Source organism: Panthera pardus, unplaced genomic scaffold (genome assembly GCF_024362965.1).
Source record: "Panthera pardus isolate Hobbes unplaced genomic scaffold, ASM2436296v1 HiC_scaffold_6, whole genome shotgun sequence".
NCBI lineage: Eukaryota > Metazoa > Chordata > Mammalia > Carnivora > Felidae > Panthera > Panthera pardus.
In genome coordinates, this window is record NW_026526991.1 from 27,055,706 (window position 1) to 27,081,735 (window position 26,030).

Genomic DNA, 26,030 nt, shown 5'->3' on the forward strand with positions numbered 1-26,030 from the left:
CTTTGCCTTTGTACAGTTTATTTTACTGTGTTTCATTTTCCCAATGTGACAATCGTATTTAAAAATTAAAACTGATGGAACATTCTGTTTTGGTCTTCACCATCTGACAAGTCGAATGACAAGAGGTGGATTTTGCCAGTTTCTTTTCACTAATACAAACTTGTGTTAAGATATCACTGAATGGAGTATTTATAAGCTGGCCCTGAGCATGCATAAAGCATTGGTATCTGATATTTTTTTTACCTCCTAGAAATTTGAAATAAATGTGTTTGTGTTGTCTGATTAGTTAGATGATCATTGGTGTCTTGCCATGATGTTTGAAAATTACTGTACAGGAGAGTCACAGCAAAGCAGCCGTTGTGACTGGCTTTGTGTAGGACTCACATGTGCCACATTGGTTTGTCTGGCATTTCGGTTATGACCTTTTTCTTAGTTTTTGTCTGAAAACTTCATGTGTAACCACTGGTGTATGATACTATTAGGAAACACCAATCTGATAATCATTTGGGATTTGCTGAGGCATTTATGAGTCTTCCTTGTAGACCTGACGAGCAGATCTCAAGCAACAGCTTGCATAAGTGTCATCCGAAAGGTTTCTTCCTTTGTGAGCATCAAATCCTCAGTTCATGATTCTTACTTTCATCCTTCAGTATTTGCTCTGGGAGCTATTGTTTGATATTAAGTAATTTTTTCTGCATTGACAGAGTTCCTCCCCTCAGAAGAACTGTTCTTTCCCACCCGTTTCCATATCTGATTTCTGATCCTTGTTATTTTTAAGTCATCAGTGTAGCCAGTCCTAAGTATGTAAATGTTAACCTGCGGGTTGGAACCTTTGTCTCTTGCAATTTAAGGTAATGGATATTGTAGCCCATCTGAACTTCCCCTACTCTTTATTCTCATAACTTCTGGAGTTTCTTCAGAATGTGGTGTATTTTATTGTGCTCCTATGTAAGATGAAGAATTATCTATTAAAATTACATTTTCAACATAACAAAAGGTTTTGATGACTGGTAACTGGTATCCTTCCAAATAAAATGCATTGCTTGGAAACAAATGTTAGTTTAATTCAGAATAAAATTGTTCGTAACCTTAATGTTGTAAATTTAAAGCTCTTAGGAGCAGTTATCATGTATAACAATTCTTGTGCTTGTACAGAGGGTGTCTTGCAACTAAGGAAACTGAGTCTCATTCTGGGGCCGAAACCAACACTCAGGCAGTTCAGTAGAGAGCAGCTTTATTTTAATGCGGGTGACCCTGCTCGTGATGATAGCTAGTATCACATAGTGATTTGTAGGTCATAAAATTCCAAATTTAAAGCCATTGTACCATAAAAATATGTCTAGAATAGGACTCTGATGTCTGCTGAATTAGAGTTATAGAAGTACTGAAATGGAATAATTCTGTTTTTGTTTCTAACATATGAATTCCTGATTTCATGGCATCATGTTTTTCCCTTTGTAATTTTGCTAAGAGTCCCCATTGTTTTGATAAGACTTAAGCAGTGAGATGAAGGAGACAGTTTGTTGATTGAACTTGCTTAGGATTAAAAAGGCTCGGGAAGGCCAGGGTAGATTTCAAAAACCGGCACCTACATCTGGCTTTTGGGCCTGTTTTCCTTGGCCCACACAATGTGTTTGGTTAAAATATTTTGAATTCGGTGCTAACGTTTTTAAAAGTCAGGAGATGCACGTGAAAACCCAGAGTTTTGGTGACCTGAATGATCTGAACATCTGGCTACTGCAGACATGACCAGTCTTTGTGCACAGCACCGTCTGGGAGGAGCTGAGCAGCAGCCGCCCTAACAAAGAGCTTGTCATTCTTTTCTCATCCAGTGACTCTCCAGTTGGTTAGAGTCCCCTTCCAGCCCGCTTGCCCCTTCATGTAGTCTTCTTCCTCTTCCCTTGTGAGCCTTTCATTTTGTGACTCCTAAGCTTAAGGAAACCGGTAATTTGACAGAAGCTTAATATGCATCCAACACTGTACTACTTGGGGATGATTAGATGAATGAGATAGGCATGGGGCTTTCCCTTTTGGACCTTCTGATGGGCCAGGGGCACGGACAAACAGCAGTTCCAACTTTGCCTGGAGAAGGGAAAGGAAGTACTGGGGAAGGTCTGCTCTTCTGGATTCAAGCCAGATGAACACCTCCAGGCAGGAGGAACAGCATGTGCAAAGTCCCGGGGGAGAAGAAAAGAATCTGAATATGTAAGTGGCTTCTTAAAAATGGATTCTGCCTGTTAGGAGGAGCTTTTCTGAAATCCTGAGGCATTCATAAGAGCTTTTATGTTTTTTTATTTGATTTTTTGTTTTGTTGTACTGCTTTGTTGTTTCCACACTAGTTATTCTTGGTCCTGCCTGATAAGATCTTAGATCTGAAGTGTATAGAACTTAAACCCTGCTCTAGACCAAGAACATACTGCAATACAAAATTGCAGAAGCATTTTATTTTATTCCCTGCCCTGCCCCCTACAGAAGTAATTTAAAATAAGCTTAAATACAAGCCAGGATAGCTACACGTGCTGTATAGTTTAGCACTGTTCAAGGAGAATAGGGGAGGAAATCTGGTATTCTGCAAGACATCATAAACAATTTTAGCGAAATGGAACTATTGGTGTCCTAGGAATTGGCATTATTTTTCTATTTGATGATTCAGGAATCTCTTGGCTATGCTAGCCATACCGATTTTTGTTAGTTGCAGCAGCAAAGGTTTAGAAAAGTAGCCTTATCTCGCAAAGCTGGCCAAAAAACAATTGAAATGCCATGATTATAGGGCAGCTAATTCATCAGCCGATTTAAGGAAAATGTAATATTTCATTGGAATAATGTATTTTTGGGCTGGGGGTAATAACATTTAGCTATTTAGCATGCTGCTTAGTTTAAGGAATTATATCGGGGGTTTATTTTTTAAATGATTTGATGATCACAAAAGCAAAACCTGTTGAATGTAATAACTTGAAAAAAATATAAAGAATAAAAACCTGTAACCTTCCACCCAGACTGATGACACTTTGTTTGATACTTTGGCCACACTCCCATGTGTTAATTTCATTTCTCATTGATGTTGGAAATTAGGAGGATTTGTTCCAAGGGTTAGCTTTGCTACAGCTTACTACAAATTGGGTAAATTTCCCCTGGCTGCAAAACTAGAAGTTGGGCTACAGTTTTCCTGGTAAGTGTAGAGCTCAGCGTGAAGAGTTCAGGTCTTCCTTCCCAGTTACAACTTTGGCCTCCTTCAGCTGGTCTTATTTCATCTGTGCCGTTTGGTGTGGTGTTTCAGTTGTCTGAATGTAGACTTGCTACACTGCCAAGCCTCTCCTGATTTGATGTAATTGTTTCAAGGGTCTGATATGTTGTAATAGACTAATTGCTTGAATATTTAGACCTTGCTTATTGTCTCTTGTAGCAGAGCAGCAACTGAAGTCTCATTTTCATTTGAAAGTTCATTTCATCGTGTTCATTAAGGAGCTTTTAACACTTCTCCCTTGCTAATCATTTGTATCTATGGGGTAAAACAGGTCTTAGAAATCAGAGATTGATAACCTCACCTCATCTTCCTGCCATGTAGAATAACTAGCAGGTTTCCTTTTTGCATACTCTGATCCATTCTTACCCGCCATATTCCATGAAATGGTTCATGATTGGGGCACCTGGGGAGCTCAGTCAATCAAACGTCCAACTCTTGATTTTGGTTCAGGTCATGGTTGCACGGATTCTGAGATTGAGCCCCACGTCAGGCTCTGCACTGACAGCCCAGAGCCTGCTTGGGATTTTCTCTCTCTCCCCCTTCCCTTTTTTGTGCCCCCATCCCCACCCCCATATGTAAACAAAGTATTCTGGCTTGAATTCAAGAGTAGACTACTCAAGACCTGAGAAAAGCAGTTTAGACATGGTAGATTGCTTGCACTAGATTTGAACTTGGTGCTGTTTTCCTTGTTTTGGCAGAAAGCATTAGGACGGTGAGTAACCAAGGGAATGAAGAAGGACCAAAGTCTCACAATCCGTTTTTTCCTTCTACAAGAAAATATTGGGGGCTTTGTGGCCATAGGTCTGTCCAACCAAATTACTCACCTCTGCCATTGTTGTGAGAAAGCATCCATAGAGCATTTTAAATGATTGGACATGCTATATGCTGTGATATAACGTCAATTTTCACATGTCACAAAATATTTCCAACTACTGAAATTGCGGGAAACAACAACAAAAAAACCGAGTTTGCAAGCTGTACCAAAATAGGTGGGGGGCTAGGTTTGGCCTGTAGGCCGAGTTACTCCCGCCTCACACTAGGCAGTGACTGATTATTCACTGCTCTTGTATTAGAACCAAATGTTGTGTCTCTCCAACCCCCTCCTCCTCTAAAAAGTGATACATTACTGTTGTTCCAGTAACAAAGATGGTACAGGTTTCTTTTTTCCCCTTTTGCTGTTAATATGTACATATTTTGATAAAATTTATATACAGATTGAGCATTTATCAAACCTAGTTTTTTCATGCAAGATTATTGAACATTTTCACATTTAAAATTTCTTGGAATGCTAATTTTAAAATTAAAATCCTACTGGTTTTTAAATAAATCTGGGTTTTTAAAACAGTGACCTTTAGCAGGTAATGCTGCATAGTTGTGCTTTTTGAAATGTGTTCTTGAATGTTTACACTGTGGCATTGTATTTCCTTGGTATCCGTATAGTATCTGTTGATCCTAATTTAATCCCATTTGCACATTAAAATTTTTTTAATGGTTATTTTTGAGGGAGAGGGAGAATGAGTGGGGGAGGGGCATAGAGAGAGAGAGGGAGAGGGAGGGAGAGAGAGAGAGAAAGAGAAAGAATCCAAAGAAGGCTCCAAGCTCTGAGCTTGTCAGCCCAGAGTCCAACATAGGGCTCGAACTCAGACCATGAGATCATGACCTGAGCTGAAGTTGGACATTTAACTGAACCACCTAGGAGCCCCCCCCCCATTTGCACATTTAAATTGATGTCAGTTTTACAAAGTCTGCAATATGCATCTTTAATCATATTTTGTGCATCTTGTCTATTTCTGTTGACTAGATTCCCAGAAGTGGAGCTGTTGGGTGAAAGGTTCATATGCATTTAAAATTTTGATAGGTACTACTCAGCTGTTCTCCAGAAGGCTATACTGATTACATGCGCAGATCCTTACCTGACCCGCATTGTCATTTATGTCTGCATAGTATTTCATTACATAGACATATTACTTATTAGTTAACCATTGCCCCTTTAGGCATGAGTATGTTATTTCCATGTCTCACTTGAGTTGCCTAATCTTGGTACAGAAATCTTTGTCGGCATTCTTGGACAGAAGTTGGATTCCTAGTGTAATAATTTGATCAAGAGATATGTTTTTAAGGTTCTTGATACACATTAATGGTCGAAGTATTCTTTTCATTTTAATTCTTTCAAGGAATGAGTTTTATTAAAAATTGAGAAAAACAGGCACCTGGGTGACTCAGTTAAGTGCCTGACTCTTGATTTCAGCTCAGGTCATGGTCTCTGGATTCTGCTTGGGATTCTCTTCCTCCCTTCTCTGCCCTTTTCCCTGCTCTCCTCTCTCAAACATTAAGAAAATTTTTGAGAAAACCAGGTTTACAATACTGGCATTGGTGTTTTAATAACCAGGAAGTATCTCCAGGGGGTAGTTAGTATTCCATATACTGGTAAGAGTAGCTTTGGGGCTCATAATTAGTTGGAATCATAGCAAAGTAGAGAAATTAAGACTGGCATCTGGCAAAAAGACCATTGAGCCTTTGAATAAATTTGGGTCTTTGTATAATGCAATGCTAATAATAAGACAGGCCTTAGGGGCCTTCTCACCTTACTGCTGTTTAGCCAATGGCACTAGTCAGGAAGGTATTAAAAGGGGGGAAGGTAGCACCAGGGAGATCATTTTCAACCAGTTTTTGTTTTTTTTTTTATAGCGCGACATAAAATGTTGCTAAGTACTGGAGGGGGGGGTTGCATTATTAAATAAAATGTTGCTTAAGAAAGTAACACCTTGAAAGACGTTTTAGGAACTTATGTAAACACCTAGATAAGTCACTTATCTCTACTCCACTGGACTATAAGCTTCTTGAGGGCAAACTTACTCTGTGCTATATAAGCAACAATGCTGGGCATAAAGCAGATGCTGATTATTGCACAGCTTCTGATAAACACCAAGAACTTACGAAACAAAGTATTAGCTGGAAACTTCATTTGAGACAGAATCCACTTAGGGCATTCCCGCTTTCAACCATTTTGAGGAGAGTAATAAACTCGACTAGGGTTTAGGGTTTGTCTACGAAGTTCAGCTTAGAGGTACCTGCAGAGAATTCTTGTATCCCAGTGTGTGAAGACAGTATTGGAAGATGCCAGGCTCCCCCCCCCCCCCCCCCCCCGCAATAGTCCTAGTCAAAAGCCAAATGAGGTTTGAATGGAACTTTTACATGAGGATTCTTAAGTTGGTCTTGGGCAAACAGTATTTTGGGGAAATACAATGGTGGACAAGGTGACTAGCCATTTACCCTTCTAAAACAGCTAAGTGATGGTAGTATATAAAGTTATCTGCAGCATGTTATAGCAGAGTACTTACGGAATAAAGTCTAGAAGAACTTGAAAATTATTAAGAAACAAAATCTACAGAGGAACAGAAATGGCAATAAATAAGACAACCATAGCATGGCACCACGAGAATGGTATCTAGTAAGACAAATATCCATTTGGGAGAGTAATGGCAGGTAACACCTGACTGGCAGGAAGTTCCTTTAAACCCAGTTAGGAAGTGGGAAGTGTATAAAGTATAAACTGAGAGATGACCTTTACGACCCATCAACGAGAGAACAGTAACATTTTTACAATGGAATGCCAAACAAGTTTTCCACTTGGACGATGTTCAGTTATGTTAAAAAAAAAAAAAAAAAAGGGTAATTTATTTCCATTTTTATTTGGTTTCCAAATATAAAAAAAGTCAAGATTCTTACACCAGTTATCTCAAATGAGACCATGCAAGGCAATTTAGAGTGTATACAACAGTCATCTCCACCCTCCACCCCCACCCCTTCAGTTTTGCTACTTTATACAACTGTGATTGACAGAAAATTGAATGGCATGTGCCCGTTTGGAATATTTCACCTGTTTATTTAAAAAAAAAAAAAAAAAAGCCACACACACAAAACTCCCCAACAATTATTCAGGATAGTTGCTACTTTGTGTCTGCAAGTCAACTTGTAACCTAGTTATTTTATTTAGGAGGCACATGGGACTGAAAAATTTAGCTGCCAATTTCATCCAACTACCCCACAGAAAGCACAAATGATTCCCAACAGTGTAAACTTTGGAGGGTTGAGATAGTAGACACTATTTGTTATGTGTAGTAGATTCAACTGTTGAGCCTGACAATGTTGGCTTTTTCTCTTCACAGAAATCTTAGGGCCTTTCCTCTAATTTTGCTAGACTGGGTTCCAGAAGAATAGTAAAGAATCCCTCATGTGAAATTCGAAGTGTAACAACTGTATTCTGTTGTGTCATACCCATTTTTGCTAGTTGCATAGACTAAAGACAGTTGGTTTGCTAAATGGCACTGAAGAAAATCCTGACCCGAGTGGCACTACTTAGTCCAAATGCTTTTGACCAAAGAAAATTATACAACAATATTTATAGGCTCACTTTTTAAGAGGTGGCGGACATTAATACTGTACATATTTTACATGTCAAATACATAGTCCAAGAGTTTATAAAATAAGTTCATGCATTATTACCTCTAAGAATATCATGTACAAGAAACCTCCCTCCCCCAGTACTTGTGACAGCATTTCAGGTGGACAGTTTTATATACAAAATCCAGTTTCTCTGCCGTGTTAAGGTATGTAATTTAAAGAAATTTCAGATTACTGAAAAAAAATCCTAGTCCATTGAAGAGTGATAGAAAGTGTCAATCTGTGGATTTAAAATGCTTCTTTTAAAAACACCCAGAATGGATAACCTCTGTACAAAGAAAAATATAAAAACTCTGGATGATCATGTTTGATCACACTACATAATTTCAAATGAAATGTCATTGATTAAAAGTTTTTCTACTTTGCTCATTCCTCCGACAGCATTAATTTGTGAACTAATGCTTATATTTCAGCTGCATTTATGGCACAAGATCTTTTTTAGAACAATGGCACTGATTTTTCTTAAGTGTAACAGCACTATTTAGCAGCAATTATAAAGGTTAACAATTTGTGGAACAAATGTACAACCATACTTACTTTCTACTCTATACTCACCAGTTACAATATTTACAAGGCTAACGTCTACATAGATCTTTCACTTGCCCCCCAACCCCATGTCTTATTCAAAGTTTGTTTTCCTCCCATCTCATTTGTGACTTGGTGGTCGGCGAGTACAGGAGTTTCAGACAGGGTACCTTACGTGTTTTTCAATAGGATTCTTGGTGGTGAGTGAGTATAAAGACAAGTGTTAAGACGAAATTCTTAGCTCAGGTATGTTCCAGTGCCCCAAAAGTTACAGGATAAACAGTACTTATTGGCAATCTATAAAAGATGAGACATTCTGAGGTGTCCTAATATCTAAGTGTGTAACAGCTGAACAGTAAGAAGGCCATTTTACTCAATTGTGATGCAGTCACCACTGATCAGCATTTGAGGTTAGACTCTAATCCTGTGGTTAGTAGTACCAGCAAGTTTAACTGAAGAGGGGTCAGTAAGTTCAAAAACTGGAAATGTATCTTTAAAAGGAATTTACATCAAGGGTATTCTGGTTCTCAATCAAGTATTCTGTGTAAAGAGATTATAGATAAAAGGAATTGGCAACCTAGCATGCTAACTCAAGTTCCATGAACACAGTTTTTCATGATAAGATGTATTTACTGCGTGCATTTTTCTTACAACACCTCTCTAAAAACCACTCTATATAGTTAAACTTTGTGTTAAAGGACTATTGAGTTATTGGGCGGGGCGGGGGGGGGGGCAGGAATTGGCCATATTGGGTAGCTAGTGACATAATACCAGTTGTGAAAACAGACAAATGAGTTAAATTTCTGAAAATAGTAAATTAAGTCCTTTGTCAAAACAGTTATTGAACCATAAAGTCCAAGTCTGGAATTTATGAATTAAAACTGTGATCCTATGAAACAAGTTTATGGACCAGTAGATTCGTTTAATATCAAGAATTATTTTCATAAATCTCCACAACAGAATTTGTTGAATACCTTAATGCTGTGAATGAGAAAATAACTTAGAGGGAAAAATATACCCACAAGTAAGGTGATCTGGCAAAAACCACAGACTGACATCAAATGGACAAAAAAACTGAACAAAATGTTGTGAAAAAATGACAACTAAAATGGGGGGTGGGGTGGGGCCGGGGGCATAGTTAAGGCATCTAAAAAAAATTACACATGGCTTTGGCTTATTAAAATATTTTACACTTTTTTTTTTTTTTAAAGAAGATTTGAAAACATCTGAAAAACATGCAAATTGTTTGAAAATCCTGCATGGCAAATTCAGACAGTTTGCAGGCGTCATTCAGATGTTTGCCAAGGAAAATACAGACCTCTCCCCGTGAGACTGCACATGGGAGGCCCTCCCCATTCTATCTTACACTGGATGGCAACCCAGAGGTCTGTGCAGCAGTCACAAACAAGGTGTTGTTATCTGGAAGGGAAGGGACCGTGGAATTTCCATTGGTTGGAGAACAACCCAGCTTTAGTTTTTCCAGATACTCTGCATGTACAGGCTTATGACACTGGAGAACTTTGATGGCATCTTCTACTTTGAACCATTCTCTCTTCCTTCCTAGAAAACAGTATGACATTGGTCAGTATATAGTAAAGTCACTTAAAAAAACTAATAAGCCACATCCTTTGACAGTGCCCCTCACTCCTCCCCTACAAATAATAGCTTTATTGTTTTTTGGAATGGCTTAGACAATAAATAATATGTTGGGGGAAGAATTTTGATGTAATTCAAATGTGGACATACTGATCTTATTAAAAAAAGGTAACCCAAAATAATTTAAGACGAAAACTCTACAAGCACATAGTAGCAGAATTAAGACTCTGGATGGCAAAAGGAAAGGGAACTTACCTATATTAACAGAATCTTCCCAATCTTCTAAGATTTCAGTGACAGTAAGAACATACACATACGTTCTGTGCTTTCGGTCTTGGTTCTGCTTGAATATAAAAAGAAAAGCATTTTAATCTACAGGAACTAGCCATTACACATTTCCGAGGAGAAAAATTCAGTTGTGGCATACTGCTGACTAGCACATAGTCAAGCATACACGGTTGTCTAACCCAGTACAGAAGGGAGTTTTCTGTAACACAAAACATTTAAAATGCTGAAATTAGCTCCCCACAGGAAACATTTAGCACCTTTGATTTCAACGTATGTGTTTTTTAAGAGACTAATTCAATTAAGTATTGGCAGTTTAAAAGCTGCCAGGTGAACTATGCACAACCAAGGTTGAGAATGGGCTAGTCATTTCTGGAATGTTTTAGTCCTATATGCTGAAACTCAATTTTTTACCCATATTAAAACTGCCACCTTGTGAAAATTAAACATGAGTTGGTCTTAAAATGAAGGGGCTCACTACTTTCATCTTGATTTGTTAGCCTCGTTTACTATAGTCTAGGACTTCAGATTGTGTCTGAGTTTTTAAATTTCCTTTTTAAATGTTTATTTATTTTGAGGGGGGAGAGCCAGGAGGGGCAGAGATAGAGGGAGAGAGAATCCCAAGCAGGCTCCTGGCTGTCAGTGCAGAGGCTGACACGGGCTCCATTTTACAAGCTGCAAGATCATGACCTGAGCTCAAATCAAGAGTCAGACCTTAACCAACTGAACCACACAGGTACCCCCCCCCCCCCCCCCTTTTAAGGTAAACTTTCTACATCCTACGTGGGGCTTGAACTCATGGCCCTGAGATCAAGAGTCACGTGCTCTACTGACTGAGGCAGCCAGGTTGCCTGATAATTGCCCCGATTTTTTCCACCACAGACAACCTGAGTAATACACTCAATTCAAATAGCGTATTAGGTCTTTGGGAAGGAATAGGAACAGCAAAAAATGAGAGGCATCTCTCACATAAAACATTACTAGTCGGGGCGCCCGTGTGGCTCAGTCGGTTAAGCGTCCGACTTCGGCTCAGGTCGTGATCTCTTGGTCCGTGAATTTGAGCCCCGTGTCGGGCTCTGTGCTGACAGCTCAGAGCCTGGAGCCTGTTTCAGATTCTGTGTCTCCCTCTCTCTCTGACCCTCCCCCATTCATGCTCTGTTTCTCTCTCTCTGTCAAAAATAAAGAAAAACGTTAACAAAAAATTACTAGTCATTATTATTAAGAACCCATTGTCTTATCTCTGTATCTGGAAAATAAATACATTTATTATTCTATGTTCAAAAATTCATTGAAATCACCAGAGTGAATAGGCAGGACAATTCTAATTTTCCCTTATATCTTCTAAGGAGAAAGGTACGTTGGTTACTATTTTCTGTTCAGATTCTATGAAATGTAAATAGCACTTGTAAGGCAGTTAATACTATTATCTTTCTATGTTATATAAGCTTTATTTATAATGTGAGACGTTTTCTTCAAAAATCTTACCAGCATATTGACAATGTGCTATTTGTACCATGGCTATTCTGAATTACAGAAAATCTTCAATGTATTTTTCATTTCAACCAGGAGATGGTGCTGTTCAATTGGGTAAGGCAAGTGCTGAATTCTGGGAAAGTCTGAATATTAAGAACTTCACTACTAACATTGTATTCTGGGAGTCATCAATTCTACCAAGTGCTCCACAATCTGAATTTCTGAATTCTGTAAAAAGCCTTAAAAATCAAATTTATATGGTTCTACCAGAAGGACTGAACGAACCCTTAAATATTATCTTGAAAAAATATGTCACGATGTGTCAGGTATACAGGTATACCATATATCTATGTCTGACTCTTGGAAGAAAATACATTTGAGAATAGTTTGGGTCTCATGACCTGACTACATTTCGCCTTACCTTCCACAGAATACCTGCCAATTCCAAATTCCTTCCACAAATTCCATTCTGCCTTCAGTAATAATAGATTATACAGGAGAATTCTATGCTGTTAGCATCTATTCTTTGTATCTTGAGTTTTCTACCTTCATACAGTCCTCTAAGGATTAAGTCATTATTCGTGTATCGTCTACATGTTATGCACTAAAGGCACAGGGTACATTTCCAGACAGTATCCACAAGAGACCTAAGTCCTTCGGTGATACTGAGGACACTGTACCTCCTAAAAAGTTTATACCTAAACAATATACAGTGAGCCGAGAGATCTTTCTCTATCAGCTCCACTGTATTGTCATATATAAAAGTAATTTAATGCTGCATAAAACTGATGGCACATCAAAGTTAGGTAACTTTTACTTCCCTTCCCCCTAATCCTTATAACTTACTTGCTTACTGATAAAAGGAATGTCTAACTTGGGCTGCTGCCAGATTATCTGGCCAGTTAGGAAAGAATCATTAATTCTGTTATCAGCAAGGATTACTTTTGTAACTCACCTCAAATATGCCCAGGAGTCTGCCTAATTTTCCTTTGACTCCAGCCTATTATAAAAAAGATGCAATGTAAAACTGTTAGCTTTCATAAGAAAGGTTACACGAACGTTATTTTCTAGCTATTTCAACTCAAGGATCTAAACACAATAGGCCCTTCCATACCAACCCTGCCTCTGTGAAGGTTTTTTGGCTATGCCAAGATTCATGACCTATGGTTTGCTATACAACATGGTTTAATTTATTCCATATACAAGTTCAGACTGATCAGATTTGTTGTCATTTATTTTGTAAGAAATGACAGGGATTGACCAAAAATTAGACTTTCTACCAATCTGGGACAAGCTTCACGAATGAAAACAGACTTTTTTCTGAACCAACTGATCAATCCCCTTCTTACTTAAAGGACTGTCTTTCTTGCTTGCTTTTTTCACATGGCTTAGGAAGTACAATTCTTCCTCTAGGTTACTCTCCTACTGCAGTCCTCATTACTTTACCGGGACTGGGACAGGTAACAGACTGACGGGAACTGCAGTGTGAGCCCATGCCCATCCACACTGCATCAGTGCCCGCTGCCGCCTCTACCTAGGGACGCGCTCTTCCCTCAGAAAGCTGCTCATCCTTCGAGACCCATCTCTCTGAGACCTTTCCAGCTACACACCAAGACCCAATGGGAGCATTAGCATTTGCTTCCCATTTACACCCTCACTGCTGTTCAATAACTCTTATGGCACTTAATATGCTGTTTTGTCTCTGAGTAGAAAGCAAGTTCTATCATCAACTATAAGAAGACAAGCAGGCCGTGTATGCTTCTGTGCATGTGCGTGCGCACCACTTTTTACTGAACTTTATGACAAAACGAGAATAAAAGCAATTTGCTTCTTACTCATTTGAAAAAATTACAGCACGTGATTAATGTCTCTGAGCATTCTTGCAGTGCATTGCAGTGTAATATTTATTAACCTTGCTCTGAGACAGGGCCATCCTGTTCTACACTGATCACTGATCAGGCTTACTGCCTGTTACACGATGGCATGTTACACAATTCTGGGGGACTTCTACATTCATTTTTAGCTCTCTTTTACCAGGCTTAACAAATACCTGCTTAACAAAATGCTAGCTATGGTCACCCGCTTAAAAATCTTCAGTCAGACAACAAAAAGAGCACTCATGTGACCTGCCTTGCCTTCTTCTCAGTGCACGTAGCCAAAGTGCCACAGGGAACACACCGTACAATCTCAAAATACGGTGTGTGTGAAAGGAGAGCAAATAAGCTACTACTCGTCTCACCTCTTCATAAACTTCCCTGACGGCAGCACCACCAGGTTCCTCCTCTGGCTCCATTCCTCCTCCCGGGACAATCCATTGGTCTGGGTACCGACTGCTGCTCACCAACAGCACCTGCAAGACCAACCGCGAGTGTAGGCCCCACAGCCTGCGAAGCACTACGGACGTAACGTTCTCAACCCTTTACAAGGCTGGAAAGCCCTTCCTGATTAGCCCATTTGTAATTTCATGAAAATTATTAGGTATACACATTATACCACAAGAAAGCGCAGTTGACAGCCTTTGTAAACACTCTTGGAATTCAGAATTCAACAATAATGTAATCACACCACGAAATCATTCTGAACCTAATGAAATGACTTCAACTACCAGACTCAATTAGTAAAATTCTCTAAATCATGGATACCAATGAAAGATAAAAGTGGATACTTGGGTTTACTAGCCCCAGAACTGCGTGCACTTAGGTTTGTGGTCGTATCTGCTATTCGTGAGTTACAGAATCTTATTCTTCTCCAAATTTAAGGATATGTGACCCTAGGCAGGTCACCCTGTTCTTACCTATAAAGAGTAAGGATACTTAAAAGATAACAGATACTGTGAAAAAGGAATAGGGGAATTCATTAAGTCAATGCCCGGTATATAGAGAGTTCTTGTTATTTTTACACTTATGATTAGGTGGGAAGAAGTACCCTTCATATTCCAAACTTCTATAAATGGGTAAGAGTCACTTCTTTTGATATCAGGCAGCTATAATTTATGATCTAGGAGAGACGGCAAGCTACAGTTGAGTGCATTGCTTGTTTTGTACAGTCTGTGAGCTAAAAATGGTTTTTATATTTTTAATTATATGAAATTCAAATTCCACTGTTCATAGATAAAATTTTATGAGAATCCAGCCACACTCATTCATTTTTCACATGTTGCCTATGGCTGCTTTGATGCTGTAACAGCAGAGTTAGGTAGCTGTGACAGAGACTGCATGGTCCACAAAGCCTAAAATACTATCTGGCCCTTTATAAGAAAAGTCTGCAGACCCCAATCGAGAATAGCATTAACCTTTAAATTTGCAAATGCTTTTTAAAAAACAAACATTACCACAGAGTATCCTAGAGGTTCACTACTTAAACAGTACCTGAAACAAGTATTATATACCCATCTTCTACATGAAAATTTGTGGGCTAGGTTAGGTTGAAATGCACCCAACTTAAAACAGCAACAAAGGCTTGGCTACTATGATAAATAAGCAAAGGATGTTTATATGAAGTAACAGGTGTCTTAACCAACTTGAACAAAAATGGTTACAAAATTCCCTTAGTATATTATCTCTAAGTAAACAAAGAACATTCTTTCCAGATAAATCAATCAATTCAGAGCAAAGTATGATCCCTGATGTGTACTGGTCTTCTGACACGCCACTGGTCCTATCTGCCCAGCTCCCACTCTCCTGCCGCAGGAACTGCTGGCACTTGAGAGTTCATAGCCAGCACAAGGATTCACCTCCCACCTGAGGAGGCTGCCAGAAACTCAGCCTTCCCCCAGGATGACAGTAACTCCCAGAGTTCAGCAACTCCCATCTTTCCCCCAGCCTTGAACACACTGAGTTGGAAGATAAGGGAACGTCTATTCAGGCACCTATCCCCTCAATCTGAAAACAAAGCCGCACACTTTTGCCTATGGACACACCATCATCGCAGAGCAGTGATCAATTAATGCTCAAGGGGTCTGAGTGTTGTTTCTCTCATCCTTTAGCTGGACAGGACTCCATTGCTTCTGCCAGCTTCATTCCTTCAAACGAATAACTGGCAAAACAATGCAAATCCAGAGAAAGCACTGTAAATTAACAACAGCTGATAAAGCCTTAGCTAAAATATGAATGGCTGACTGTGAGGGTACCACCAAGTCCAAATATAGCAATTTTGGTCAAATGAAACATAAAACAGCTTTAAATTTAAAGTATTAGCAAACGGGGCTTACATATCAAAATTAGAAACTAAAGAGCCAGAATAAACAAATCTAGCAAGAATTAGAAAATACTGGTTTAAACTCAAAGATGTTTTGCAACTGTAGAGATCATACCCAAGATGTATTTCATTCCTTGATGCACCCAATGATGGGCTGATAATCTACCATTCAGTACACCAGTTTCCTCCAAGCACCTATCCTTATAGAATTACTGAGTGTTTATGAGACTTAAATACCTTATATCCTGGCCTAAGCACTCGATGTTGGCCATTACTAGCTCTTCTGCTTTCCTACTAATTGAATTGCATCAGCCTACCAAGAACTAGGCTTTTCCCCCAAATTTTGCCAGTTGCATTCGTTTTATAATTATTGAGAATTAGTGATGAAATGAGGGCAAAAAGGAATTATCAAAAAAGACTTTGCAAAGATTAAAGGTAGGTTATTATTAAAAACTGCTATTAAATATGGATGAGACTACTGTAAAAAGGAAATTTAAAAATCCAGAAAGAGCCTGCAAGTCTTCAAAGTTCAATTAAAATTCTTTAAACAAAGTGAGACTGCGAATCAGATTTCATCTTTTGTTTTACTCAAAAAGGAAGCTTACCAAATATCTATGGTATTCCAAGGCTTTGGCCTATATATTGAGATTGGCAAGTGTAAGTTTTTAAGTTAAAATAAAAAATGCTTAAGGTATAAAAGCATATGTCTTGCATCAAGGGAAAAGTAAACTGTACTGTTTCTGACTGCAGAGTTGGGGGCTTCTTTTCCTGGTCACTAGGTGTGGGTTACGGACAATCTAGTTTTTATTGCCTGGGTGAAATTCTTCTTATTATTTTTTAAATATAATTTCTTGTCAAGTTAGCTAACATACAGTTATATAGTGTGCTCTTGACTTTGAGAGTAGATTCCCATGATTCATTACTTACATACAACAACCGGTGCTCATCCCAACAAGTGCCCTCCTCAATGCCCCTCACACATTCTCCCTCTCCCCATCCCCCCATCAACCCTGTTTGTTCTCTGTATTTAAGAGTTTCTTATGGTTTGACTCCCTCAGTTTGTAACTATTTTTTTTTCCTTTCCTTTTCTTCCCTCTGTTAAGTTTCTCAAATTCCACATATGAGTGAGAACATGTATCTGTTTTTCTCTGACTTATTTCACTTAGCATAGGTCCATCCATGTTGTTGCAAATGGCAAGATTTCATTCTTTTTCATTGCCGAGTAGGTTGGATGAAATTCTTAACTACCCAATTCCAACTTCCTTGATTACCTTCATAATGGGACATGACACTGCAGGGGCTTGCTAAATGGAAAACTACATTCTTATTTATTTAGTAAACAAGGAATTTCAAAACCATCAATATTCATAAAGTTGGAGTCCTGAAAAAATGAAATTCAGTGTCATATATCTAGGTCAATGATAATTCCCATCTGTCCCAAGATAGTATTTAAGAGATAAATTATATAAGGTTAATAATGTTGAATACCCATTAGTATAGTCTGTGCCTGCTTTTCTGAACACTTATGCTTCTAATTGAAATCAAATCTTTAATCTGCAGCCTACAGGACATAATTCACATATGACTGAACTCGTCTTCCAAAAGTCAGTGACAGGAAATCCCTACATGCTTCCACAGTTCCCTTCATAAATTACTTTTTCTAAAGCCTCATGAAAACAGATCTGTATGGTTTTGGACAAACGATTTAGCAGAAACTGAGACCTTATCGTGCAAGAATCCCCTGAGATTCCAAAATGATTAAATTTGATCAAACCATTAACTTCAAATGTATCTTTCCAAAATAAATGAGTAATTAACACCTGTAGTATAGAATGATCAGCATCTAAACTACTAGTTTAAAACATTTGATAATGAGCCTTTGGTAATGAAACAGATTTGAAAACCAGTATGTTTCATTATGAATTTGCCTACTCATCTAGAGTACTTCATTCGAAGTTCAAGTGAGGTCAAGGCCACATTATGTTTGTTGTTTGTTTATGGAGTGGGGAGTGGTGGTGATTACCTAGCAGGGTAGAAGAAATGAATTTGAATAGCATAAGCAAAGACCATTAAAATCCCTACTACATGTTAGAAGAACTGTATCACAAATCATTATTATTCCATATCCTCGGGGAGGGGGGGGGGGAAGCCATCTAAACATTTCTACAACATCCCCAATCTACTAGATCTGTACTTTAGCATGCTTGGTAATGCTCTAAAAACATTATTTAGGTTATAAAATCTTAGTAAGGGATACACCAATAGCTGACAAATCCAGACCTGGTTGTTCATAGGTTTTAAATTCCTTTTCAACTACCTGTGTAGGTATATTACATTTTGTGTATCCAACAAGATGACAGTCTGCCACATTAGTGACAAGGTGATGGAGAGGAAAGCAGGCATTCAACTTTCCAGATAGGCCAGAGCTGAGTCCAAAGGAAAGATTTACAAGAAGGTTAGTCAATCCACCAGGCTGCAGAATTAGACTTGAATCAGAGTCAACCTGAAAGCCAGTGCTGTTGTCCACCTTCATATAAGCATTCCTGCTACTATACTATCTGACCTCAACCTTCCTTCCATGTGTATCCAACATTCAACATAAAACACCATTCACCTGTCATTGTTAAGAAGCCATTTCCCACATTTGTCTTTTTCTTCGATTCCTAATGTTTTAAGCATTTGTTATATAAGTACTTCTCACTTTAAGTAGCAGTAGTGTAGTGATAATGGTCTACTTGGAACCAGCCCTGAGTCTTACTAGACAACAGTTTGTCTATGAATTGGAATAATCTACAGTATAGATTCAAAACCCTACTATCACCTAGTAAGTCCTCCTCACTGGAGGTGTGTAAGAGCTTGCAAACTAAAAAAATGCTGTTCAAGATTTGAGCATGGAGGTAAATTAAATTCTTAGCTCTATACACCAAGTGGCCCCCAAATGCCATTTGTGTTTCAGCTTTCACTCTTATAACTGTTCTTGGTCACATCTTGCTTCTGGGAACAACTAGTCACTACAAATGACTATTTCTTCCCCAGAAAAAAAAAAAAAGGCTATCTGGAAAACCCCTCAAGTGATCCCTAAATTAGGAATGAAGAGTTTTAAACTGTAGCTATTTAGAAGCTGTATTGGGGTTTTTGTTCTTTCTTCACATGTTATCATGAACCAGGGTGCATGAATGGTTTAAAACTACTTTACCACAGTTAACTGTATTAGGGGCTCTTAATCAAAATTAGGCCAGCAAGCAGTATATTATTAGGAACACCCAGTATGCACACAGACATTTTAAAAGATCTTAAGTTACGGCAGTGGTTACTGTATCCATTAACCAGCTACCTACTGCTACTATTAAACAAGTTAATAGTCCTATTTTTTGGACTATTGAGGCACAGTTGTATAGGAGGGTCAGAAATAACAGCTCATTTTGGGAAAATGTGTTTAACTCAGATTATTGCTAGACAAGAAAAGATCAAAATTCCAAATTCGAGTACAGTTTCTCTTGAATGCGTATTGCTTTTATACCATCATAAAGTTGAAAAATCACAAGTTGAATCATAAATCAGGGACCATCCTTATGGGATTGGTAGATAGAAGAATGCTAAATTGGACTGATCATGACATTTTCTTGTAGCACATCAATGTTTTGAAATGATGGGCTTAGCTTTTACACACACTGGAGAAAGCCTTCGTGATATATACCAAGAGCCTAAAACAGATGCAAATTGTACAAAAATGCCTTCCCTTGAAGGAAGTGGCTGCTTAAGTGGCCCAAGAAGCCCTTTATGTCTAGGAGAGCTGCAGGCATAGATGATATTTCCCTCCGTTTAGAAAAGATTGCCTTCAGATAGTTATTTAATTTTCATTAGAAAGTGGTCTCCACTTGAAGCAAGTATCTTCAGAGCCTTAAATCTAAAAGGACTTCTGCAGAAGTATGAGCCCCAGAGTGTTTATCTGAAAAGGCAGACTGCCTGTTGACCCCAAGCATACAAATGTTAGTACATATACACATACATACAAATACTGTACTAGCATTTCTTATTAAGATTGTTTTTATTAGAGCTCTGGTTTTAGAGTCCCACAGGTTTTAAGACCGCTTTTCCCAACCAAGTCTTAGTGCATGATTTTGTAGAATTCAGGCATTTTAGTTAATACACATTTGGCATTTGGCAGGTGGTAGAATGCAGTCCCTGGCTCAAGGAGCTTAAAAGCTAATTAGGGCAGTAAGTCCAAGTGGAAGAGTAATAGGCAGTTCTTAAGACAGTTTTGTTAGTGTTTCTCACAACTGTGCCTGGATTCCACCCAGAATCAGTCACTTCTATTTCTCTTTTCAGCACTCTATCTTATATTGCTGCTAGATGATCCTCAAGCTTGAATACATTTAAAATGTAAATGTTCCTGTCTTGCCTAGCAACTCCTTAGCCTTATATATTAAGGTGCTCTTTTTCAACCATTATTTGTTCAATGCCATCCCAAGTTGCAGTTCAACTAGTCCACAGCCCCAAGTCTTGCTCTGTTTGTGATGCTTGGTCCTTCCTCTCTCACTCACTGAAATCCAGCTCCAGTGATCTTAACCCTGCTGTCAGTACCTGATGATACTCTTCCCCTACTTGATTTCCCTTTATGTCAGTTTCTGTCTGTCCAAACACTACAGAATGTTTCTCCTATGTTTACTCCTATGTTTCTTAGGAGCTGATACTTTTCATCTCTGCATCCCTGTTCAGTTATATGCAAATGTGTTGAACAGAATCCATTTCTGGCTACCTTTTGTGAATGTACTGTCCTCTTTCACTGTACACAGTATCCCAGCTACTCTATGGGATGCTTATTTGTGGGCTTGTGTGGAAGCCCAACCACCAAAACTAAGGGTGGTTCCCTACAGAACCAGAGACAGGATCAAATGAACAGGAGATTTAGAAATAAAGGACCTGCGCTCAAAAAGATCTGCCAGCTTCCATGATCTTGGGACAAGTTAACTCTGCTGCCTAATTTCTTACTATACAAATCCTAATGCTTATTTACCTCGCGGGGAAGATAAAATGGGCAAATAATAAAACCACCCCCAAGAGAACATAGACTGCTGTTTCTTCCCTAAAACAATCTGTTCTCAACTAAGGGTTACTGAGAAATCCTTCAGTACAAGGAGAGCCATCCTGGAGCACTGCATAACTTTTTGTGGTCAAACAGCAATTCTTATTTTATTTCAATTTATACTTTATAAACATTTCGTCCTTAAATAAAGCATACATTTAAATCTCCCAACAGGGATCTAGGTGTTATTAACCCAGGAGGGGGAAAAAGTCTCATCTATTAGCTAAAGAGGTGGATTCAGGCTGTTTTGTATCTTATCCTTGGAAGGCTACCAACGTAATTTCAAAAGAGTGAAATCAAATTCACAGCAAAATAGCAAGATGTTCAGGAAAGCTAACAGATTCATCTTTGTCACTATTATATAATAGAAGGAGCCTCAACTATATACAACTACAAAAATGAAGATCCTAGACCACACATTAAAGTTGTCTGTGCATTTTACTTAGAGAATTCCAGAGCCTTCCCTCACAGCGTATTCTCTAACCAACTGACTTGGCTTCTCAACCTGCACGGTACCAGATTTATTTACATAACAGATTTCTCTAATAAATGCTCCAGAGCTTGCTCCTTACTTCATTTTATCTAATGGCACTAGTCTGTGGACTCAACTCGAGGCTAGGAATTTAGCATTTATTACAGTAGGAACAATTTCCAAGCACGAAATAACTCCTTTATCTGTTACAGGAATTTCTGAAGTGTTCTTCAGGCTTTGCTTTACCATTCACACAATGCAGATCATTTCAATTTCCTATTTCCTATATCTTCCCCTGGGAACCGTTTTTAAAGCCTGAATTCCAAGTTCAGGTTATGGCAAGACTTCAAAGTCATCACTTCCAGAAAGGCTTCCAAGCTCAGCCTCACAAAATCTCTCATTCAGCAAATAGTGTGCACCCAATTGCTATGGAGCCCTGTGCCAAGAACCCAGCATCAGAAACAGGGACTGGATCCTGAATTCCGACTCTACCACTTCCTAATTATGTCATTTGGGCAAAGTACTTAGGCCCTGCAACCCTCTCCTCACCTACAGACCAGCACAAAGAGGATTAAATGCAGCAAACTTAAAAGGTCTTCAGGCAAGTCCCACACAGTAAAAACACTCAACTAAGAATGTGATTACACAATAGTGAGCAAATTAGACAAGATCCTTGACCTATCTTGATCACTCTGGGCGGCTATTATATGCTTCTATATTCAAAGTTTGTTTTTTCCTAACGGGGCTTCGATGCACTTAATGCTTATTGACTGTTACTCTGTAAATGTTAAAAACAAAACAAAACAACCCCACAAAAACCTATCTCCTTCTAGTTTCTAGCTCTCCTAAGTGGCCTCAGGTCATAGAGTAAGAACGACTACACCACTGAGTGTACACTATGTCATATTCATCCTAACTGCAGGGATTAGCAATAAGGAAGCCATTAAATTCCTGTCTCCAGTTTTAGCCTGGTACTTTATTGGACACAGTTGGTTATGGAAGCAGAATTCAGATTAATTTTTTCCAGGTCTAATCATTTTAGGAGTGGCAATGCTTTAAAAAATGAAAAAAAAAATTTTTTTTTTAAGTTTATCCATTTATTTTTGAGAGAGAGGCAGGGGAGGGGCAGAGAGAGAGAGAGAGAGAGAGAGAGAGAGAATCCCAAGCAGGCTCCACACTGCCATCACGGACCCCAATGTGGGGCTTGAACCCATAAACTGTGGGATCATGACCTGAGCCGAAACCAAGAGTCTGACACTTAACTAAGCCACCCAGACACCCCTAAAATAAATTTAATGTTTATTTGGGGGGGGGGGAGGGGCAGAGCATGAGCAGGGGATGGGCAGAGAGAGGGGGAGACACAGAATCCGAAGCAGGCTCCAGGCTCTGAGCTGTCAGCACAGAGCCAAACGCGGGGCTCAAACCCACCAACCGTGAGTCGAAGTCAGATGCTTATCCGACTGAGAGGAGTGGCAATGCTTTATAAAATATTTTCTTGGCCACCTTGCTTTAAGTAAATTTAAAACAGTGAACCATTTTAAATTAAATGGAACTGAAACAAGGAAAAACTGTTCTCCAGGAAAACCTTGAGAGCCTCACTATCAACCCAATGAAGAAAGGTAAATTAAAGACTGGCTGCTTACTCTCAGAAAAAGAAAGGCTGCTCGTCTCCAGATGTCAAGCCAAATTCAGCAAAGTTAAGAAGCCTTGATAAATATGCTGAGAGCTAGAGGTTACGGTCTGAAAATGGCAACTCTGCCCACCTCTAGTCCATCTTCTTCCTCAGGCATTATTCCACATTTTTCACTAGCCATCTTTCTACAGTCAGAAAACTTTAAAAAGAGGCCTTTAAATATATGTGTGTGTGTGTGTGTGTGTATATATATATATATATATATATATATATATATATAATAATTATGCCAAGTGCTTGCGAGTTAAAAGGTCCACTTAAGAGTGGGATTGAGAAAACTAGACCGAATGGGGTTTTATTTTAAAGCACGGGGATTGCCTGGCTATTCCACAAACATCCCTAGATTTAATCTGAAACCGCAAATTGCCGTAACATGGAAGGGAAATGTAACACAGGCAGAAGGGCTTGGGCTGCAACACTCACGCCATTTCTGCCGCCTCCGTTAGCACTCAAGGTTTATCTGGCTTTACTCAATTCGCTAGTTAAAATGGTGACTCCCGCCCGAAGCGACCTATACGGCCCGGGACCTTCCCGCCGGCCAGGAGGCGTCTCGGCCTCAGGTCCTCACCATGGCCCGGCAGAACACTGGGCTGGGCGAGCCCCTTTGTCTCCTCTATCAACCCAGAGAAAGGAAGGAAGGAGGGAGGAAGGGCGGGAGGGAAAGAAGGAGGGGGCTAATCCCTCCTAGCCTGGTGGCCAGACGAAGGGTCGGGCGAGCAAGGTGAAGGGCTAAGACCCCCACCCCGACCGGCCCTGGCCCCCAGCCCCCAGCCTGTCCCGGCGCCGCCGCGGGAGGCGCAGAGCGTGCTGGTCGCCCTCACCTCGTCCTCCTGCTCACTCCGGAAGCACAGGCACGCCGCCCGCTTCTTGAAGCCCTCGCGGTCATAGGTCCGCGTCTGGTTGGGCTTGAACTTCATCATAGAGGCGGGCTCTTGCTGCCGCTGCTGCTCCGGCCGCCGCCGCGGGGGCCCGGCTGCCGCCACCCCGCCGGGGAGTTGGGGCGTGGGCGAGTCGGGGCGCAGGGGCGCCGGGAGGCGAGGCGGCGGCGCGGGGAGTGACAGCGAGGCCGGTCGGTCCCGGAGCCGGCGGCCGCTTCGACGCGGAGGAGGGCGCAAGCGCCGGTCACTGCTGCCCGGGTGTCGGAGAGGAAGAGCCGCCTCTGCCCGAGCGTCCGCCGCTCTCCATGGAGCCCGCCGCCCGCTCGCCTCCGCTCCCTCCTCCTCCTGCTGCCGCCACCGCCGCCGCCGGGGGAAGAGCGAGGCTGGAAGCTCACGCCACAAGGAGGCAGTTTCGAGGACTCGCGGCAACCGGGCAGCAACGCCGCGGCAGCTTCGCACCGCCCCCACCGGCTCTGTATTTAAGTGAGCCCGCGCAGCCCCGCCCCTGCGCGTCCCGCCCCGCGCGCGCCACCGCGCCTGCGTGCCAGGACCGTTGCGGCGGGGGAGGGGCCTCGGCCGCGTGGCGTCCAGTGGTCCGCGGTACCTGCGGGCTGGGGCTGCCGCCTCCAAACGCGGGATGGAGGTGGCCGGCTAAAATGTCAGCTAAGAGGCAAAGACCCCTCCCTGCCTGTTTATAAACACCACCACTTTCCCATCTCCCATAAATGCCACCTCCAGGAGAGGAGGTCCAACTACGTACATCCTCACAAAGTTGCACCCGGGTCAGGAAATGCCTGGCTGCACCGCAGCGATTGCAGTCTCCGCAGCAACTGACGCCCAGAGTTCGCTCATGAAGTGCGGGGAGACACGAAGGTGAAGGCCCGGAAAGGGGAAGACGTTGGTTCAGAGGTTTTCGTTTGGGGGGGGTGGGGAGGTGTTGCTTTGGGGGTTTTGTTTGCTTTCCAGAGAAAAGAGGGCAGGCAAATTTCCTTTTTTTTTTTTCCTTAAAAAAAAACACTTTGGTTAGGGGGTCGTTTGTATTTTTTTTTAAGTTTATTTATTTACTTAGAGAGCTGGAGAGGGGCAGAGAGAGAGAGAGAGAGAGAGAGAGAGAGAGAGAGAACCCCAAGCAGACTCTACGCTGCCAGTGAAGGGCCTGCTGCTCTAATTCACCAACCGGAAGCTCATGACCTGAGCCGGAAGCTCAACCGACTGAACCGCGCAGATGCCCTCTGCGCCCCCCCACCTCCCCCCCCCCCCCCCCCCCCGTTTGTAGTCTTGCGAGAGTCCATTCAGTCTTAAATATTTCTTTGAAGCTGTGGATAACATCTTCCACTTTGTCCCACCCTCTGGAATGTATTCATTAATACTGGCAATGACTAATATTTATGAAGTGTTTTGCACGTGTATTTCATGCTCAGTGACAGGCAGCTAGGTACTGGGGCCACAACACTAAATATAATGGGATTTCTGCTGTCCAGGAGTTTAAAGTCTTCTGGGGACTTGGGACAAACAATCTTTCCATTTCAGAGTGTCATTCAAGGGTTAAGATAGGAACTGGGAGGCCCAGTGTTTAAGAAGCTAACCCAGTCCACCCTGACCCCTCCACAGAGCCCAGGCTACTTAGTTCCACACATACTTGACTGTTCCGTTTTCATTCCTAGAGGGCCTACTGTGTGCCAGGCATTGGCATCTAAAACCAGTCCCAGCCCTGTCAGGATCTTAAGCACCTGAGAGCAGACAGTCAAATATCAAACAATCACACAAGTACATGTAAAACTACAAATGTGATTAGGTTGAAGGTGGTAGAGGGTTTCAGAGGCAGATATGACCAGACCTGCAAGTCAGAAAAGGCTTCCTGAGGGCAGCAAGTCAGGAGCTCACGGCTGAAGGAGGAAGTGGAGCTAAGGCCACTAAGAGCCTGGTGAACTTCAAAGCTGAGGAAACTGGGACTTCTATAGAGTCCAGTGGGAGAAGGAACCAGGAGAGTTCATAGAAATGAGAGAAGGCCCATGTGGCTACAGACGGGGTGGGGGTAGCTGGGTTCCACCTTTGGCCCAGAGGGTTGTGAGGCCTGACCATTCAGAACCTGGGGACCCTTGGTGAGTCCAGAGTAG

The 26,030-nt window shown here is 40.8% G+C and overlaps 1 protein-coding gene across 1 annotated transcript; it reads right to left on the reverse strand.

The window, feature by feature from the left end:
- Window positions 1-6,920: 6,920 nt before the first annotated feature.
- On the reverse strand, window positions 6,921-24,377 carry NUDT4 (nudix hydrolase 4). Its single transcript, XM_019446425.2, has 5 exons — window positions 23,857-24,377; window positions 13,827-13,937; window positions 12,543-12,587; window positions 10,085-10,172; window positions 6,921-9,793 (listed from the first exon to the last, which is right to left on the reverse strand). Exons 1-5 carry the CDS (start codon window positions 23,953-23,955, stop codon window positions 9,591-9,593), a joined length of 546 nt encoding a protein of 181 aa, XP_019301970.1. The 5' UTR covers window positions 23,956-24,377; the 3' UTR covers window positions 6,921-9,590.
- Between the last annotated feature and the right edge of the window lie 1,653 nt (window positions 24,378-26,030).

Excerpts from the sequence above, each read along its gene's own strand:
- NUDT4 (XM_019446425.2), bottom strand. The coding sequence starts at position 23,955 with ATGATGAAGTTCAAGCCCAACCAGACGCGGACCTATGACCGCGAGGGC. Across the intron at positions 10,173-12,542 it reads GACTCCTGGGCATATTTGAG|CAGAACCAAGACCGAAAGCA; the intron begins GTGAGTTACAAA and ends TTTATATTCAAG. Across the intron at positions 9,794-10,084 it reads GGAAGATTCTGTTAATATAG|GAAGGAAGAGAGAATGGTTC; the intron begins GTAAGTTCCCTT and ends ACTGTTTTCTAG.